The 13,473-nt window shown below is 43.4% G+C and overlaps 1 protein-coding gene across 2 annotated transcripts in view; it reads right to left on the bottom strand.

Annotated features, from left to right (window-relative positions):
• The window catches only part of LOC110510481 (interactor of little elongation complex ELL subunit 1), a 39,212-nt gene extending 27,224 nt beyond the window's left edge, over positions 1–11,988 (bottom strand). Inside the window, exons 1-11 of one of the 2 annotated variants that reach the window (XM_090228577.1) lie at positions 11,751–11,988; positions 11,572–11,630; positions 6,176–6,210; positions 4,064–4,082; positions 3,811–3,922; positions 3,423–3,499; positions 3,298–3,335; positions 3,091–3,173; positions 2,855–2,931; positions 2,721–2,758; positions 2,507–2,589 (exon numbers count right to left, since the gene is read on the bottom strand). In XM_090228577.1, coding sequence (XP_090084703.1) covers positions 2,507–2,589; positions 2,721–2,758; positions 2,855–2,931; positions 3,091–3,173; positions 3,298–3,335; positions 3,423–3,499; positions 3,811–3,922; positions 4,064–4,082; positions 6,176–6,210; positions 11,572–11,630; positions 11,751–11,831 — 702 coding nt within the window. In that variant the 5' untranslated portion in view covers positions 11,832–11,988. The remainder of the gene's footprint in view (positions 1–2,506; positions 2,590–2,720; positions 2,759–2,854; positions 2,932–3,090; positions 3,174–3,297; positions 3,336–3,422; positions 3,500–3,810; positions 3,923–4,063; positions 4,083–6,175; positions 6,211–11,571; positions 11,631–11,750) is intronic. The other variant, XM_090228575.1, reaches the window with a different exon arrangement.
• Between the last annotated feature and the right edge of the window lie 1,485 nt (positions 11,989–13,473).

The raw sequence follows: 13,473 nt of genomic DNA, 5'->3' as shown, positions 1-13,473 counted from the left end.
CCCAATACATTATCACTGCATATTGGCTATGCTCAGTAGGCCATAGGCCCAATACCTTATCCCTGCATATTGGCTATGCTCAGTAGGCTATAGGCTCAATACATTATCCCTGCATATCGGCTATGCTCAGTAGGCTATAGACCCAATACATTATCACTGCATATTGGCTATGCTCAGTAGGCTAGAGGCCCAATACATTATCCCTGCATATTGGCAATGCTCAGCACTCCCAATACATTATCCCTGCATATCGGCTATGCTCAGTAGGCTAGAGGCCCAATACATTATCCCTGCATATTGGCAATTCTCAGCACTCCCAATACATTATCCCTGCATATCGGCTATGCTCAGTAGAATATAGAATGAATACATTATCCCTGCATACTGGCAATGCTCAGTAGGCCGTAGACCCAATACATTATCCCTGCATATTGGCTATGCTCAGTAGGTTATAGGCCCAATACATTATCCCTGCATATTGGCTATGCTCAGTAGGCCGTAGACCCAATACATTATCCCTGCATATTGGCTATGCTCAGTAGGTTATAGGCCCAATACATTATCCCTGCATATTGGCTATGCTCAGTGGGCTATAGACCCAATACATTATCCCTGCATATTGGCTATGCTCAGTGGGCTATAGACCCAATACATTATCCCTGCATATTGGCTATGCTCAGTAGGCCCAATACATTATCCCTACATATTGGCTATGCTCAGTAGGCCCAATACATTATCCCTGCATATTGGCTATGCTCAGTAGGCTACAGGCCCAATACATTATCCCTGCATATTGGCAATGCTCAGCACTCCCAATACATTATCCCTGCATATCGGCTATGCTCAGTAGGCTATAGACCCAATACATTATCCCTGCATATTGGCTATGCTCAGTAGACCCAATACATTATCCATGCACATTGGCTATGCTCAGTAGGCTATAGGCCCAATACATTATCCCTGCATATTGGCAATGCTCAGCACTCCCAATACATTATCCCTGCATATCGGCTATGCTCAGTAGGCTATAGACCCAATACATTATCACTGCATATTGGCTATGCTCAGTAGGTTATAGACCCAATACATTATCCCTGCATATTGGCTATGCTCAGTAGACCCAATACATTATCCCTGCACATTGGCTATGCTCAGTAGGCTATAGGCCCAATACATTATCACTGCATATTGGCTATGCTCAGTAGGTTATAGACCCAATACATTATCCCTGCATATTGGCTATGCTCAGTAGACCCAATACATTATCCCTGCACATTGGCTATGCTCAGTAGGCTATAGGCCCAATACATTATCACTGCATATCGGCTATGCTCAGTAGGTTATAGGCCCAATACATTATCCCTGCACATTGGCTATGCTCAGTAGGTTATAGGCCCAATACATTATCCCTGCACATTGGCTATGCTCAGTAGGCTATAAGCCCAATACATTATCACTGCATATTGGCTATGCTCAGTAGCTATAGGCCCAATACAATATCCCTGCATATTGGCTATGCTCAGTAGGCCATAGGGCCAATACATTATCCCTGCATATTGGCTATGCTCAGTAGGCCCAATACATTATCCCTACATATTGGCTATGCTCAGTAGGCCCAATACATTATCCCTGCATATTGGCTATGCTCAGTAGGCTATAGGCCCAATACATTACCACTGCATATTGGCTATGCTCAGTAGGCTGTAAGCCCAATACATTATCACTGCATATTGGCTATGCTCAGTAGGCCATAGGCCCAATACATTATCCCTGCATATTGGCTATGCTCAGTAGGCTATAGGCTCAATACATTATCACTGCATATCGGCTATGCTCAGTAGGCTGTAAGCCCAATACATTATCACTGCATATTGGCTATGCTCAGTAGGCCATAGGCCCAATACATTATCCCTGCATATTGGCTATGCTCAGTAGGCTATAGGCTCAATACATTATCACTGCATATTGGCTATGCTTGAATTGCCCTTCCAATGCTATTCTTCTCAGACCATTTAGAAAATATATTTTCTGGAAATAGATCATGTGTTGTATTATATATAGTTATTATTATATAGTATATAGTTGTATTACTATTTTTACTGGACTGCTGTCCTGCATCTGATGGTCAGTCTGCGGGAGGGAGGGGGCAGCGGTAAGGCTGCCTCACCTGACTCACCGTCCCTCTGGTCTCCCTCCCTCCCTCTGCCCTCCCTCCCCCCGCTGAGAAAAGGGGACGCAGTCTTCTAGCTGATGGTCAGTCTGAGGGAGGGAGGGGGCAGCGGTAAGGCTGCCTCTCACCTGACTCACCGTCCCTCTGCTCTCCCTCCCTCCGCTGAGAAAAGGGGACGCAGTCTTCTAGCTGATGATGAAACTCAAGTCACTCTGCATTATTTAAAAGACAAGTCTCTAATAAAAACAACGTAAGCTTATCGGAACACTTTGTTAAACTCCATCGTAGCTGCAGTGCTGGTTGTAGCGTGAGTGGAAGTAGGGAGAACGTGCAAACCTGAAGATGAAGAAGCTCGTTCTCCAGTACAATCTTCTCTGTTTTCAGCCTGGTAATGTCACGCTCTTGCTTGAGTTTAGAATCTAAAAACAGAACAACCCAGGCACATCGCCAATAAGACAAGGCAGGTAAAAGGCTGTGTGACAGATCACAATAGGAATATTGTAAATGATGTTTCCCACAGACTAGCAGATAATAAAAAAGTATTATCAACCTTGAAACAGTACAAGTTGTTTTTCCAGGTCGTATTTTCTGTTGGTGAAATCAGAAGGTAGAAACATGAGTACAGCAACACCATGACTTAATCCATCCACTTGTTGTTTTAGTGTTCGGTGAAAACCCCCTTACAGAACGGATGTTCTGGCGTTGTCCTCCTTCAACTGCTGCACTTCCTCTGCTACCTTCTGACATGTCTTCAACGACACCTGACAAGACAAACACACGTCAAATCATCCCCGTACTAAACACTTTGACACCAATACTTCACCGTGGTTCTTAGTTCAGTGGGTTGAAACCACGCAGACAAACATTGGATAAGTGTTAGAACGAGGAGGATTTATTGTCCCGATCGATGATACTGTTACCTGTGTTTTCAGCAGGTCTTTCTGCAGTGCCGTATTCTCCTGTCTCAGCTGGACATTATCCACACACTGCTTCTCTGTTGTCTCTTCATAATAAAACAGTTTCAGAGGAAAGACCGAGTTACATACATCAGACAGTGGACTATTACAATGTGGGTATATCAGCGGTTGAGGGTTTACAGAAAGTACAATTATAACCAGAGACGATACCTGCTACCATCTTCAGCCGGTCCTCAAGTCTCTTCTTTCTGGAGAACAGAGAGAGAGAGAAAAGAGATGTCAGCGAAACAAGAACCAAACAAAATATGCTGTAAAATGTTCTTGATGAGTCTTACAGTGTCTCTGTGTTGTTGTTCTGCTCCTTCAGCCTCTCCACTTCCTCCAAAAGCTGCTGGGACAAATTCTCAGCGCTCTACAGGACAGAAACACAGCTCTGTTAGAGCTCTCCAGGACACAACACTGGTAGAGCTCTCCAGGACAATAGGACACAGCTCTGTTAGAGCTCTCCAGGACACAGCTCTGTTAGAGCTCTCCAGGACACAGCTCTGTTAGAGCTCTCCAGGACACAGCTCTGTTAGAGCTCTCCAGGACACAGCTCTGTTAGAGCTCTCCAGGACAATAGGACACAGCTCTGTTAGAGCTCTCCAGGACACAGCTCTGTTAGAGCTCTCCAGGACACAACACTGTCATGATGAGTAGAACGGAGCATTTCACATCTCTTACCTGCTTAGCCTCCAGCTCTGCCCGCACGGCTTCGTACTCTGCATGTTGCTTTACCAGAGAAGCTACTTTCAACTGCAGATCATCAAGTTGTATACGCTGCTTACTGGTCTCCCTGGAACAATGTCGTGTGACAGAAAATAATGAACAACTTTATGTTGTCAACCATATAAGTTTCCATAACATGTCAAATACTCGCAAAAGACATAGACGAGCATTTAGTAAAGAGGAACTGGAGAAGTGAAATGTGTCATACCTCTGGGATGTCTGGAGCTGTAAACAAACTGTCAAGGAAAACACTTCATAATCCTGGAATTAAAGCAGAGGCCTTTTATCCAAAGCATTAATGCGTGCATACATTTTTAGGTACGGGTGGTTCTGGGAATCGAACACACTATCCTAGCGTTGCCAGCGCTACGCTCTATCAACTGAGCTAGACGAACACTTCTAACAACACTGACAGTAGTGCAATGGGTGTGGCAGGTAGCCTTGTGGGTAAGGCTGTTGGGCCAATGGGGGTGGCAGGTAACCTTGTGGATAAGGCTGTTGGGCCAATGGGAGTGGCAGGTAGCCTTGTGGGTAGCCTTGTGGATAAGACTGTTGGGCCAATGGGGGTGGCAGGTAGCCTTGTGGATAAGGCTGTTGGGCCAATGGGGGTGGCAGGTAGCCTTGTGGATAAGACTGTTGGGCCAATGGGGGTGGCAGGTAGCCTTGTGGATAAGGCTGTTGGGCCAATGGGAGTGGCAGGTAGCCTTGTGGGTAGCCTTGTGGATAAGACTGTTGGGCCATTGGGGGTGGCAGGTAGCCTTGTGGATAAGGCTGTTGGGCCAATGGGGGTGGCAGGTAGCCTTGTGGATAAGACTGTTGGGCCAATGGGGGTGGCAGGTAGCCTTGTGGATAAGGCTGTTGGGCCAATGGGGGTGGCAGGTAGCCTTGTGGATAAGGCTGTTGGGCCAATGGGGGTGGCAGGTAGCCTTGTGGATAAGACTGTTGGGCCAATGGGGGTGGCAGGTAGCCTTGTGGATAAGGCTGTTGGGCCAATGGGGGTGGCAGGTAGCCTTTACCTCAGTAAGGTCACCCCCATAGAATTCTAATGTTCACCCCCATAGAATTCTAATGGTCACCCCCATAGAATTCTAATGGTCACCCCCATAGAATTCTAATGGCCACTCCCATAGAAGTCTAAATGGCCACTCCCATAGAAGTCTAAATGGCCACTCCCATAGAAGTCTAAATGGCCACTCCCATAGAAGTCTAAATGGCCACTCCCATAGAAGTCTAAATGGCCACTCCCATAGAAGTCTAAATGGCCACTCCCATAGAAGTCTAAATGGTCACTTCCACTAAGGACGAGGTCAGTACAATACATAATCACCTTGAACCTCTCATCCCACTGTAACCAGTGAAGTCAAAACAGACTTGTTATGATGGTGTTATATTGTAACACCAGTGAAGTCAAAACAGACTTGTTATGATGGTGCTATATTGTAACACCAGTGAAGTCAAAACAGACTTGTTATGATGGTGTTATCGTGTAACACCAGTGAAGTCAAAACAGACTTGTTATGATGGTGTTATCGTGTAACACCAGTGAAGTCAAAACAGACTTGTTATGATGGTGTTATATTGTAACACCAGTGAAGTCAAAACAGACTTGTTATGATGGTGTTATATTGTAACACCAGTGAAGTCAAAACAGACTTCTTATGATGGTGTTATATTGTAACACCAGTGACAGGAGTGAGAGTAGTGAAGTCGGAAATAGTGGCCATTAGTACCAGAGCCAGCAAATCAGAACAGTTTTCTGTTCTGTTCATTCCAAGGGAGGCACTGAGACCTAATTAATGACTGAAGAGAGGCTGAAGAGCATGAATGGCTGAGACCTAACAACTGAAGAGAGGCTGAAGAGCATGAATGGCTGAGACCTAACAACTGAAGAGAGGCTGAAGAGCATGAATGGCTGAGACCTAACAACTGAAGAGAGGCTGAAGAGCATGAATGGCTGAGACCTAACAACTGAAGAGAGGCTGAAGAGCATGAATGGCTGAGACCTAATGAATGACTGAAGACAGGCTGAAGAGCATGAATGGCTGAGACCTAATGAATGACTGAAGAGAGGCTGAAGAGCATGAATGGCTGAGACCTAATTAATGACTGAAGAGAGGCTGAAGAGCATGAATGGCTGAGAACCTAATTAACGACTGAAGAGAGGCTGAAGAGCATGAATGGCTGAGACCTAATGAATGACTGAAGAGAGGCTGAAGAGCATGAATGGCTGAGACCTAATGAATGACTGAAGAGAGGCTGAAGAGCATGAATGGCTGAGACCTAATAAGTGAAGAGAGTGAATGGACTTTTGAAAGGATATCTTCACACTTCCCTTGATATTCACTCAGCAGGTGACTGAAAAAGAAAGTTAAACAGATTACATTAGTAGCCTACCGTTTCTAAAACATACCAGTGATTCACTCCACCTGTTACATTAAACATGGTAGGCCTAGCTACATAGCTACATGGTAGGCCTAGCTACATGGTAGGCCTAGCTACATAGCTACATGGTAGGCCTAGCTACATAGCTACATGGTAGGCCTAGCTACATAGCTACATGGTAGGCCTAGCTACATAGCTACATGGTAGGCCTAGCTACATAGCTACATGGTAGGCCTAGCTACATAGCTACATGGTAGGCCTAGCTACATAGCTACATGGTAGGCCTAGCTACATAGCTACATGGTAGGCCTAGCTACATAGCTACATGGTAGGCCTAGCTACATAGCTACATGGTAGGCCTAGCTACATAGCTACATGGTAGGCCTAGCTACATAGCTACATGGTAGGCCTAGCTACATATGTGTTTAACATTGTCATTTTCAGTTCCAAAACACAGCTAGCTACATCAGATGAGTCTAGATAGAGTCTATGGGTCGTAGTCAGTCAAACCAGGCACCGGGTCAATGACAACACTGTTGCTGCTCTGTGACATGTGTAGCAGACAGACAGATATAGCTTTAACGTCGTGTCTGGCTCCGTTTCCACACAGATGTTTATTGACAAGTGGAATGAAACTGTCATCAGAATTCAGACAATGCAGGTTTGTTTTCAACTTCCAGGGAACCAGACTACAGAGTTTGATTGAATATCCCCCACCCCGAGTATGTATGCAGTTAGCTGTTTGATTGAATAGCCCCCCACCCTGAGTATATATGTAGTTAGTTAGCTGTTTGATTGAATAGCCCCCACCCTGAGTATGTAGTTAGTTAGCTGTTTGATTGAATAGCCCCCACCCTGAGTATATATGTAGTTAGCTGTTTGATTGAATAGCCCCCACCCTGAGTATATATGTAGTTAGTTAGCTGTTTGATTGAATAGCCCCCACCCTGAGTATGTAGTTAGCTGTGATTGAATAGCCCCCACCCTGAGTATATATGTAGTTAGCTGTTTGATTGAATAGCCCCCACCCTGAGTATATATGTAGTTAGTTAGCTGTTTGATTGAATAGCCCCCACCCTGAGTATATATGTAGTTAGCTGTTTGATTGAATAGCCCCCACCCTGAGTATGTAGTTAGCTGTTTGATTGAATATCCCCCACCCTGAGTATATATGTAGTTAGTTAGCTGTTTGATTGAATAGCCCCCGACCTGAGTATGTAGTTAGCTGTTTGATTGAATAGCCCCCCACCCTGAGTATGTAGTTAGTTAGCTGTTTGATTGAATAGCCCCCCACCCTGAGTATGTAGTTAACTGTTTGATTGAATAGCCCCCCACCCTGAGTATGTATGTAGTTAGCTGTTTGATTGAATAGCCCCCACCCTGAGTATATATGTAGTTAGTTAGCTGTTTGATTGAATAGCCCCCCACCCTGAGTATGTAGTTAGTTAGCTGTTTGATTGAATAGCCCCCCACCCTGAGTATGTATGTAGTTAGCTGTTTGATTGAATAGCCCCCACCCTGAGTATGTATGTAGTTAGCTGTTTGATTGAATAGCCCCCCACCCTGAGTATATATGTAGTTAGCTGTTTGATTGAATATCCCCCCACCCTGAGTATGTATGTAGTTAGCTGTTTGATTGAATAGCCCCCACCCTGAGTATGTAGTTAGATAGCTGTTTGATTGAATAGCCCCCCACCCTGAGTATGTAGTTAGCTGTTTGATTGAATAGCCCCCCACCCTGAGTATGTATGTAGTTAGTTAGCTGTTTGATTGAATAGCCCCCACCCTGAGTATATATGTAGTTAGTTAGCTGTTTGATTGAATAGCCCCCACCCTGAGTATGTAGTTAGATAGCTGTTTGATTGAATAGCCCCCCACCCTGAGTATGTAGTTAGCTGTTTGATTGAATAGCCCCCCACCCTGAGTATGTAGTTAGCTGTTTGATTGAATAGCCCCCACCCTGAGTATATATGTAGTTAGTTAGCTGTTTGATTGAATAGCCCCCACCCTGAGTATGTATGTAGTTAGCTGTTTGATTGAATAGCCCCCACCCTGAGTATATATGTAGTTAGTTAGCTGTTTGATTGAATAGCCCCCCACCCTGAGTATGTAGTTAGTTAGCTGTTTGATTGAATAGCCCCCCACCCTGAGTATGTATGTAGTTAGCTGTTTGATTGAATAGCCCCCACCCTGAGTATGTATGTAGTTAGCTGTTTGATTGAATAGCCCCCACCCTGAGTATATATGTAGTTAGCTGTTTGATTGAATATCCCCCCACCCTGAGTATGTATGTAGTTAGCTGTTTGATTGAATAGCCCCCACCCTGAGTATGTAGTTAGATAGCTGTTTGATTGAATAGCCCCCCACCCTGAGTATGTAGTTAGCTGTTTGATTGAATAGCCCCCCACCCTGAGTATGTATGTAGTTAGTTAGCTGTTTGATTGAATAGCCCCCACCCTGAGTATATATGTAGTTAGTTAGCTGTTTGATTGAATAGCCCCCACCCTGAGTATGTAGTTAGATAGCTGTTTGATTGAATAGCCCCCCACCCTGAGTATGTAGTTAGCTGTTTGATTGAATAGCCCCCCACCCTGAGTATATATGTAGTTAGTTAGCTGTTTGATTGAATAGCCCCCACCCTGAGTATATATGTAGTTAGCTGTTTGATTGAATATCCCCCCACCCTGAGTATGTATGTAGTTAGCTGTTTGATTGAATAGCCCCCACCCTGAGTATGTAGTTAGATAGCTGTTTGATTGAATAGCCCCCCACCCTGAGTATGTAGTTAGCTGTTTGATTGAATAGCCCCCCACCCTGAGTATGTATGTAGTTAGTTAGCTGTTTGATTGAATAGCCCCCACCCTGAGTATATATGTAGTTAGTTAGCTGTTTGATTGAATAGCCCCCACCCTGAGTATGTAGTTAGATAGCTGTTTGATTGAATAGCCCCCCACCCTGAGTATGTAGTTAGCTGTTTGATTGAATAGCCCCCCACCCTGAGTATATATGTAGTTAGTTAGCTGTTTGATTGAATAGCCCCCACCCTGAGTATATATGTAGTTAGCTGTTTGATTGAATATCCCCCCACCCTGAGTATGTATGTAGTTAGCTGTTTGATTGAATAGCCCCCACCCTGAGTATGTAGTTAGATAGCTGTTTGATTGAATAGCCCCCCACCCTGAGTATGTAGTTAGCTGTTTGATTGAATAGCCCCCCACCCTGAGTATGTATGTAGTTAGCTGTTTGATTGAATATCCCCCCACCCTGAGTATGTATGTAGTTAGCTGTTTGATTGAATAGCCCCCCACCCTGAGTATATATGTAGTTAGCTGTTTGATTGAATAGCCCCCACCCTGAGTATGTATGTAGTTAGCTGTTTGATTGAATAGCCCACCACCCTGAGTATGTATGTAGTTAGCTGTTTGTTTGAATAGCCCCCCACCCTGAGTATGTATGTAGTTAGCTGTTTGATTGAATAGCCCCCCACCCTGAGTATGTAGTTAGTTAGCTGTTTGATTGAATAGCCCCCCACCCTGAGTATGTATGTAGTTAGTTAGCTGTTTGATTGAATATCCCCCACCCTGAGTCTGTAGTTAGTTGTTTGATTGAATAGCCCCCACCCTGAGTATGTAGTTAGCTGTTTGATTGAATATCCCCCCACCCTGAGTATGTAGTTAGCTGTTTGATTGAATAGCCCCCCACCCTGAGTATGTAGTTAGCTGTTTGATTGAATAGCCCCCACCCTGAGTATATATGTAGTTAGTTAGCTGTTTGATTGAATAGCCCCCACCCTGAGTATGTATGTAGTTAGTTAGCTGTTTGATTGAATAGCCCCCACCCTGAGTATGTAGTTAGTTAGCTGTTTGATTGAATAGCCCCCACCCTGAGTATGTATGTAGTTAGCTGTTTGATTGAATAGCCCCCACCCTGAGTATATATGTAGTTAGTTAGCTGTTTGATTGAATAGCCCCCCACCCTGAGAATGTAGTTAACTGTTTGATTGAATAGCCCCCACCCTGAGCCCCCACCCTGAGTATATATGTAGTTAGTTAGCTGTTTGATTGAATAGCCCCCACCCTGAGTATGTAGTTAGTTAGCTGTTTGATTGAATAGCCCCCACCCTGAGCCCCCACCCTGAGTATATATGTAGTTAGGGTGGGGGCTATTCAATCAAACAGCTAACTACATACATACATACTCAGGGTGGGGGCTATTCAATCAAACAGCTGAGTATATATGTAGTTAGCTGTTTGATTGAATAGCCCCCACCCTGAGTATGTAGTTAGCTGTTTGATTGAATAGCCCCCCACCCTGAGTATGTATGTATGTAGTTAGCTGTTTGATTGAATAGCCCCCACCCTGAGTATATATGTAGTTAGTTAGCTGTTTGATTGAATAGCCCCCACCCTGAGGATATATGTAGTTAGTTAGCTGTTTGATTGAATAGCCCCCACCCTGAGTATGTAGTTAGTTAGCTGTTTGATTGAATAGCCCCCACCCTGAGTATGTATGTAGTTAGCTGTTTGATTGAATAGCCCCCACCCTGAGTATATATGTAGTTAGTTAGCTGTTTGATTGAATAGCCCCCCACCCTGAGTATGTAGTTAACTGTTTGATTGAATAGCCCCCACCCTGAGTATGTAGTTAGCTGTTTGATTGAATAGCCCCCACCCTGAGTATATATGTAGTTAGTTAGCTGTTTGATTGAATAGCCCCCACCCTGAGTATGTAGTTAGTTAGCTGTTTGATTGAATAGCCCCCACCCTGAGCCCCCACCCTGAGTATATATGTAGTTAGGGTGGGGGCTATTCAATCAAACAGCTAACTACATACATACATACTCAGGGTGGGGGCTATTCAATCAAACAGCTGAGTATATATGTAGTTAGCTGTTTGATTGAATAGCCCCCACCCTGAGTATGTAGTTAGCTGTTTGATTGAATAGCCCCCCACCCTGAGTATGTATGTATGTAGTTAGCTGTTTGATTGAATAGCCCCCACCCTGAGTATGTAGTTAGCTGTTTGATTGAATAGCCCCCACCCTGAGTATGTAGTTAGCTGTTTGATTGAATAGCCCCCACCCTGAGTATGTAGTTAGCTGTTTGATTGAATATCCCCCACCCTGAGTATGTAGTTAGCTGTTTGATTGAATATCCCCCACCCTGAGTATATATGTAGTTAGTTAGCTGTTTGATTGAATAGCCCCCACCCTGAGTATGTAGTTAGCTGTTTGATTGAATAGCCCCCACCCTGAGTATGTATGTAGTTAGCTGTGTTTTAGGGGCCTGTACAGCCTCATCTCATCACACAAGTCTAATAACGTTAGTTACTTACTCGGAGTCATTAGTTTTCTGTTTCAAAACCAGGAGAGCTGCCACATATTCGTTTAGGTTCTACAATGAGAGAGAGGATGGATTGTCCGTCAGTATAGTTGGGTGAAATATTATCTAACTATCTTTTTCTCCAGGTTTGAAGCAAGCATAGACCAGTAGCCAGAGCCTTTCTCTCCTCACCTGGTGAAGCACAGTGCAGTTTTGACAGGCTCCAGTAGTTGCTCCTGAAGCGATTTTGGAAAGATTCTCCCCCGGCATCATGATAAGTCGTCACAGTTACTGTCCAATATCCCAAACTAGTAATGTCAAAATAGAACTACTGACATTAAAAACACAAACACTTGACAACAAATTCGGCATGACACAAACGCACTGTCCCACGTTGACTCAAGACCCAAAATATACACGGGGTTGTCTATAGAAATGCCGGTCTGAAAAAGTCAGACCTTAGCGATATATTTTTTCACATTTTTTATACATTACATTTTTGTATTATTATTATAAACAACAAATCAATACAAAAAAGTACATGGGGGAACACAAGCATATATAAAGAATATCCCAAGAACAATTGGGCTAGGGGAGGGGCTGGAGGCGGTGGCGGGGCTGGGGGCGGGGCTTGGGGGTACAATAATCACGTTACACAACGACCTCAAGGGGAATATACACGTTTATCATTCTAACAGCTTATTTGTTGTATTTAGTTGTCATAAAATAAAGTTCCATTTATTTTTGTAATGTAAAATGTGGTGTTTTGTTTGTAAATTTACATTTGTGAATATGGCCAAAAGAATAATGAAATTAATTGTTTCAATTTATTTCTATCGTAGGTAAATAATCCAAGCAGTACATCTCTCCACAATAGTGTAAAATCTTCATAAATGTGTTTGATTATAAATCTACTGATGTCTTGCCACAGATTCCTTAAATGCATAAAATACCAAAAAAGATACAACACTGTTTCTGGGTGGTCATTACAAAAGGTACAATTTGAATTTATATTTTCTTAAAATTTCTTCGTGATATGGTGGTTGGCAGGATAATATTTATTAATCATTTTTAAAGAAACTTCCTTAATTTTGTTAATAAGTAGGTATGTGTGTGGCAATATCCAAACTTTTTTCCAACAGACATGATCAATAAAACCGTTCCAATATGGCACGACATAAGGAATAGATACAACATCCTGTTGAAACAAGGTTCCTATAGTTCTATTGTTGTTGAATGGACCAACATGACATAAAGAATAGATACAACATCCTGTTGAAACAAGGTTCCTATAGTTCTATTGTTGTTGAATGGACCAACATGACATAAGGAATAGATACAACATCCTGTTGAAACAAGGTTCCTATAGTTCTATTGTTGTTGAACAGGCCAACAGAAAAACTAATCTCTCCTGCTGATGGATGGTTAATTGTAGGTATGTTCTGAGGGTCTGGTCTTGACGGGTCAGGTCTTGACGGGGTCAGGTCTTGACGGGGTCAGGTCTTGACGGGGTCAGGTCTTGACGGGGTCAGGTCTTGACGGGGTCAGGTCTTGACGGGGTCAGGTTCCTGAATAATACAGCAACACCAGAGGGAATGGCATCTAAAACAATCACAACACTTTTAGGTGTTACAGGGACCTTGTAAAGGAATAAGAATTCCTTATAACTAAGTAAAAGACCCTCTGAATTTACCAGTTGGCTCACCAATAGCATATTATTTCAGAACCAATATTCTAAAATCAAAGAGGTATTTTTATACAATATGTCCTGATTATTCCATATATAAAATCTGTGCTTATTAATTAAGGACCATGACAAGAAAACATGCTGATGAAAAACAGAGAGTTTCACTAGAAAACATGCTGATGAAAAACAGAGAGTTTCACTAGAAAACATGCTGATGAAAAATAGAGA

The sequence above is a fragment of the Oncorhynchus mykiss genome, unplaced genomic scaffold (genome assembly GCF_057628025.1).
Source record: "Oncorhynchus mykiss isolate SJ-2025 unplaced genomic scaffold, ASM5762802v1 scaffold93, whole genome shotgun sequence".
In the NCBI taxonomy this organism is placed as follows: domain Eukaryota; kingdom Metazoa; phylum Chordata; class Actinopteri; order Salmoniformes; family Salmonidae; genus Oncorhynchus; species Oncorhynchus mykiss.
Note: the sequence above shows the minus strand (reverse complement) of the source record. Positions and strands in the feature narration are given on the sequence as shown.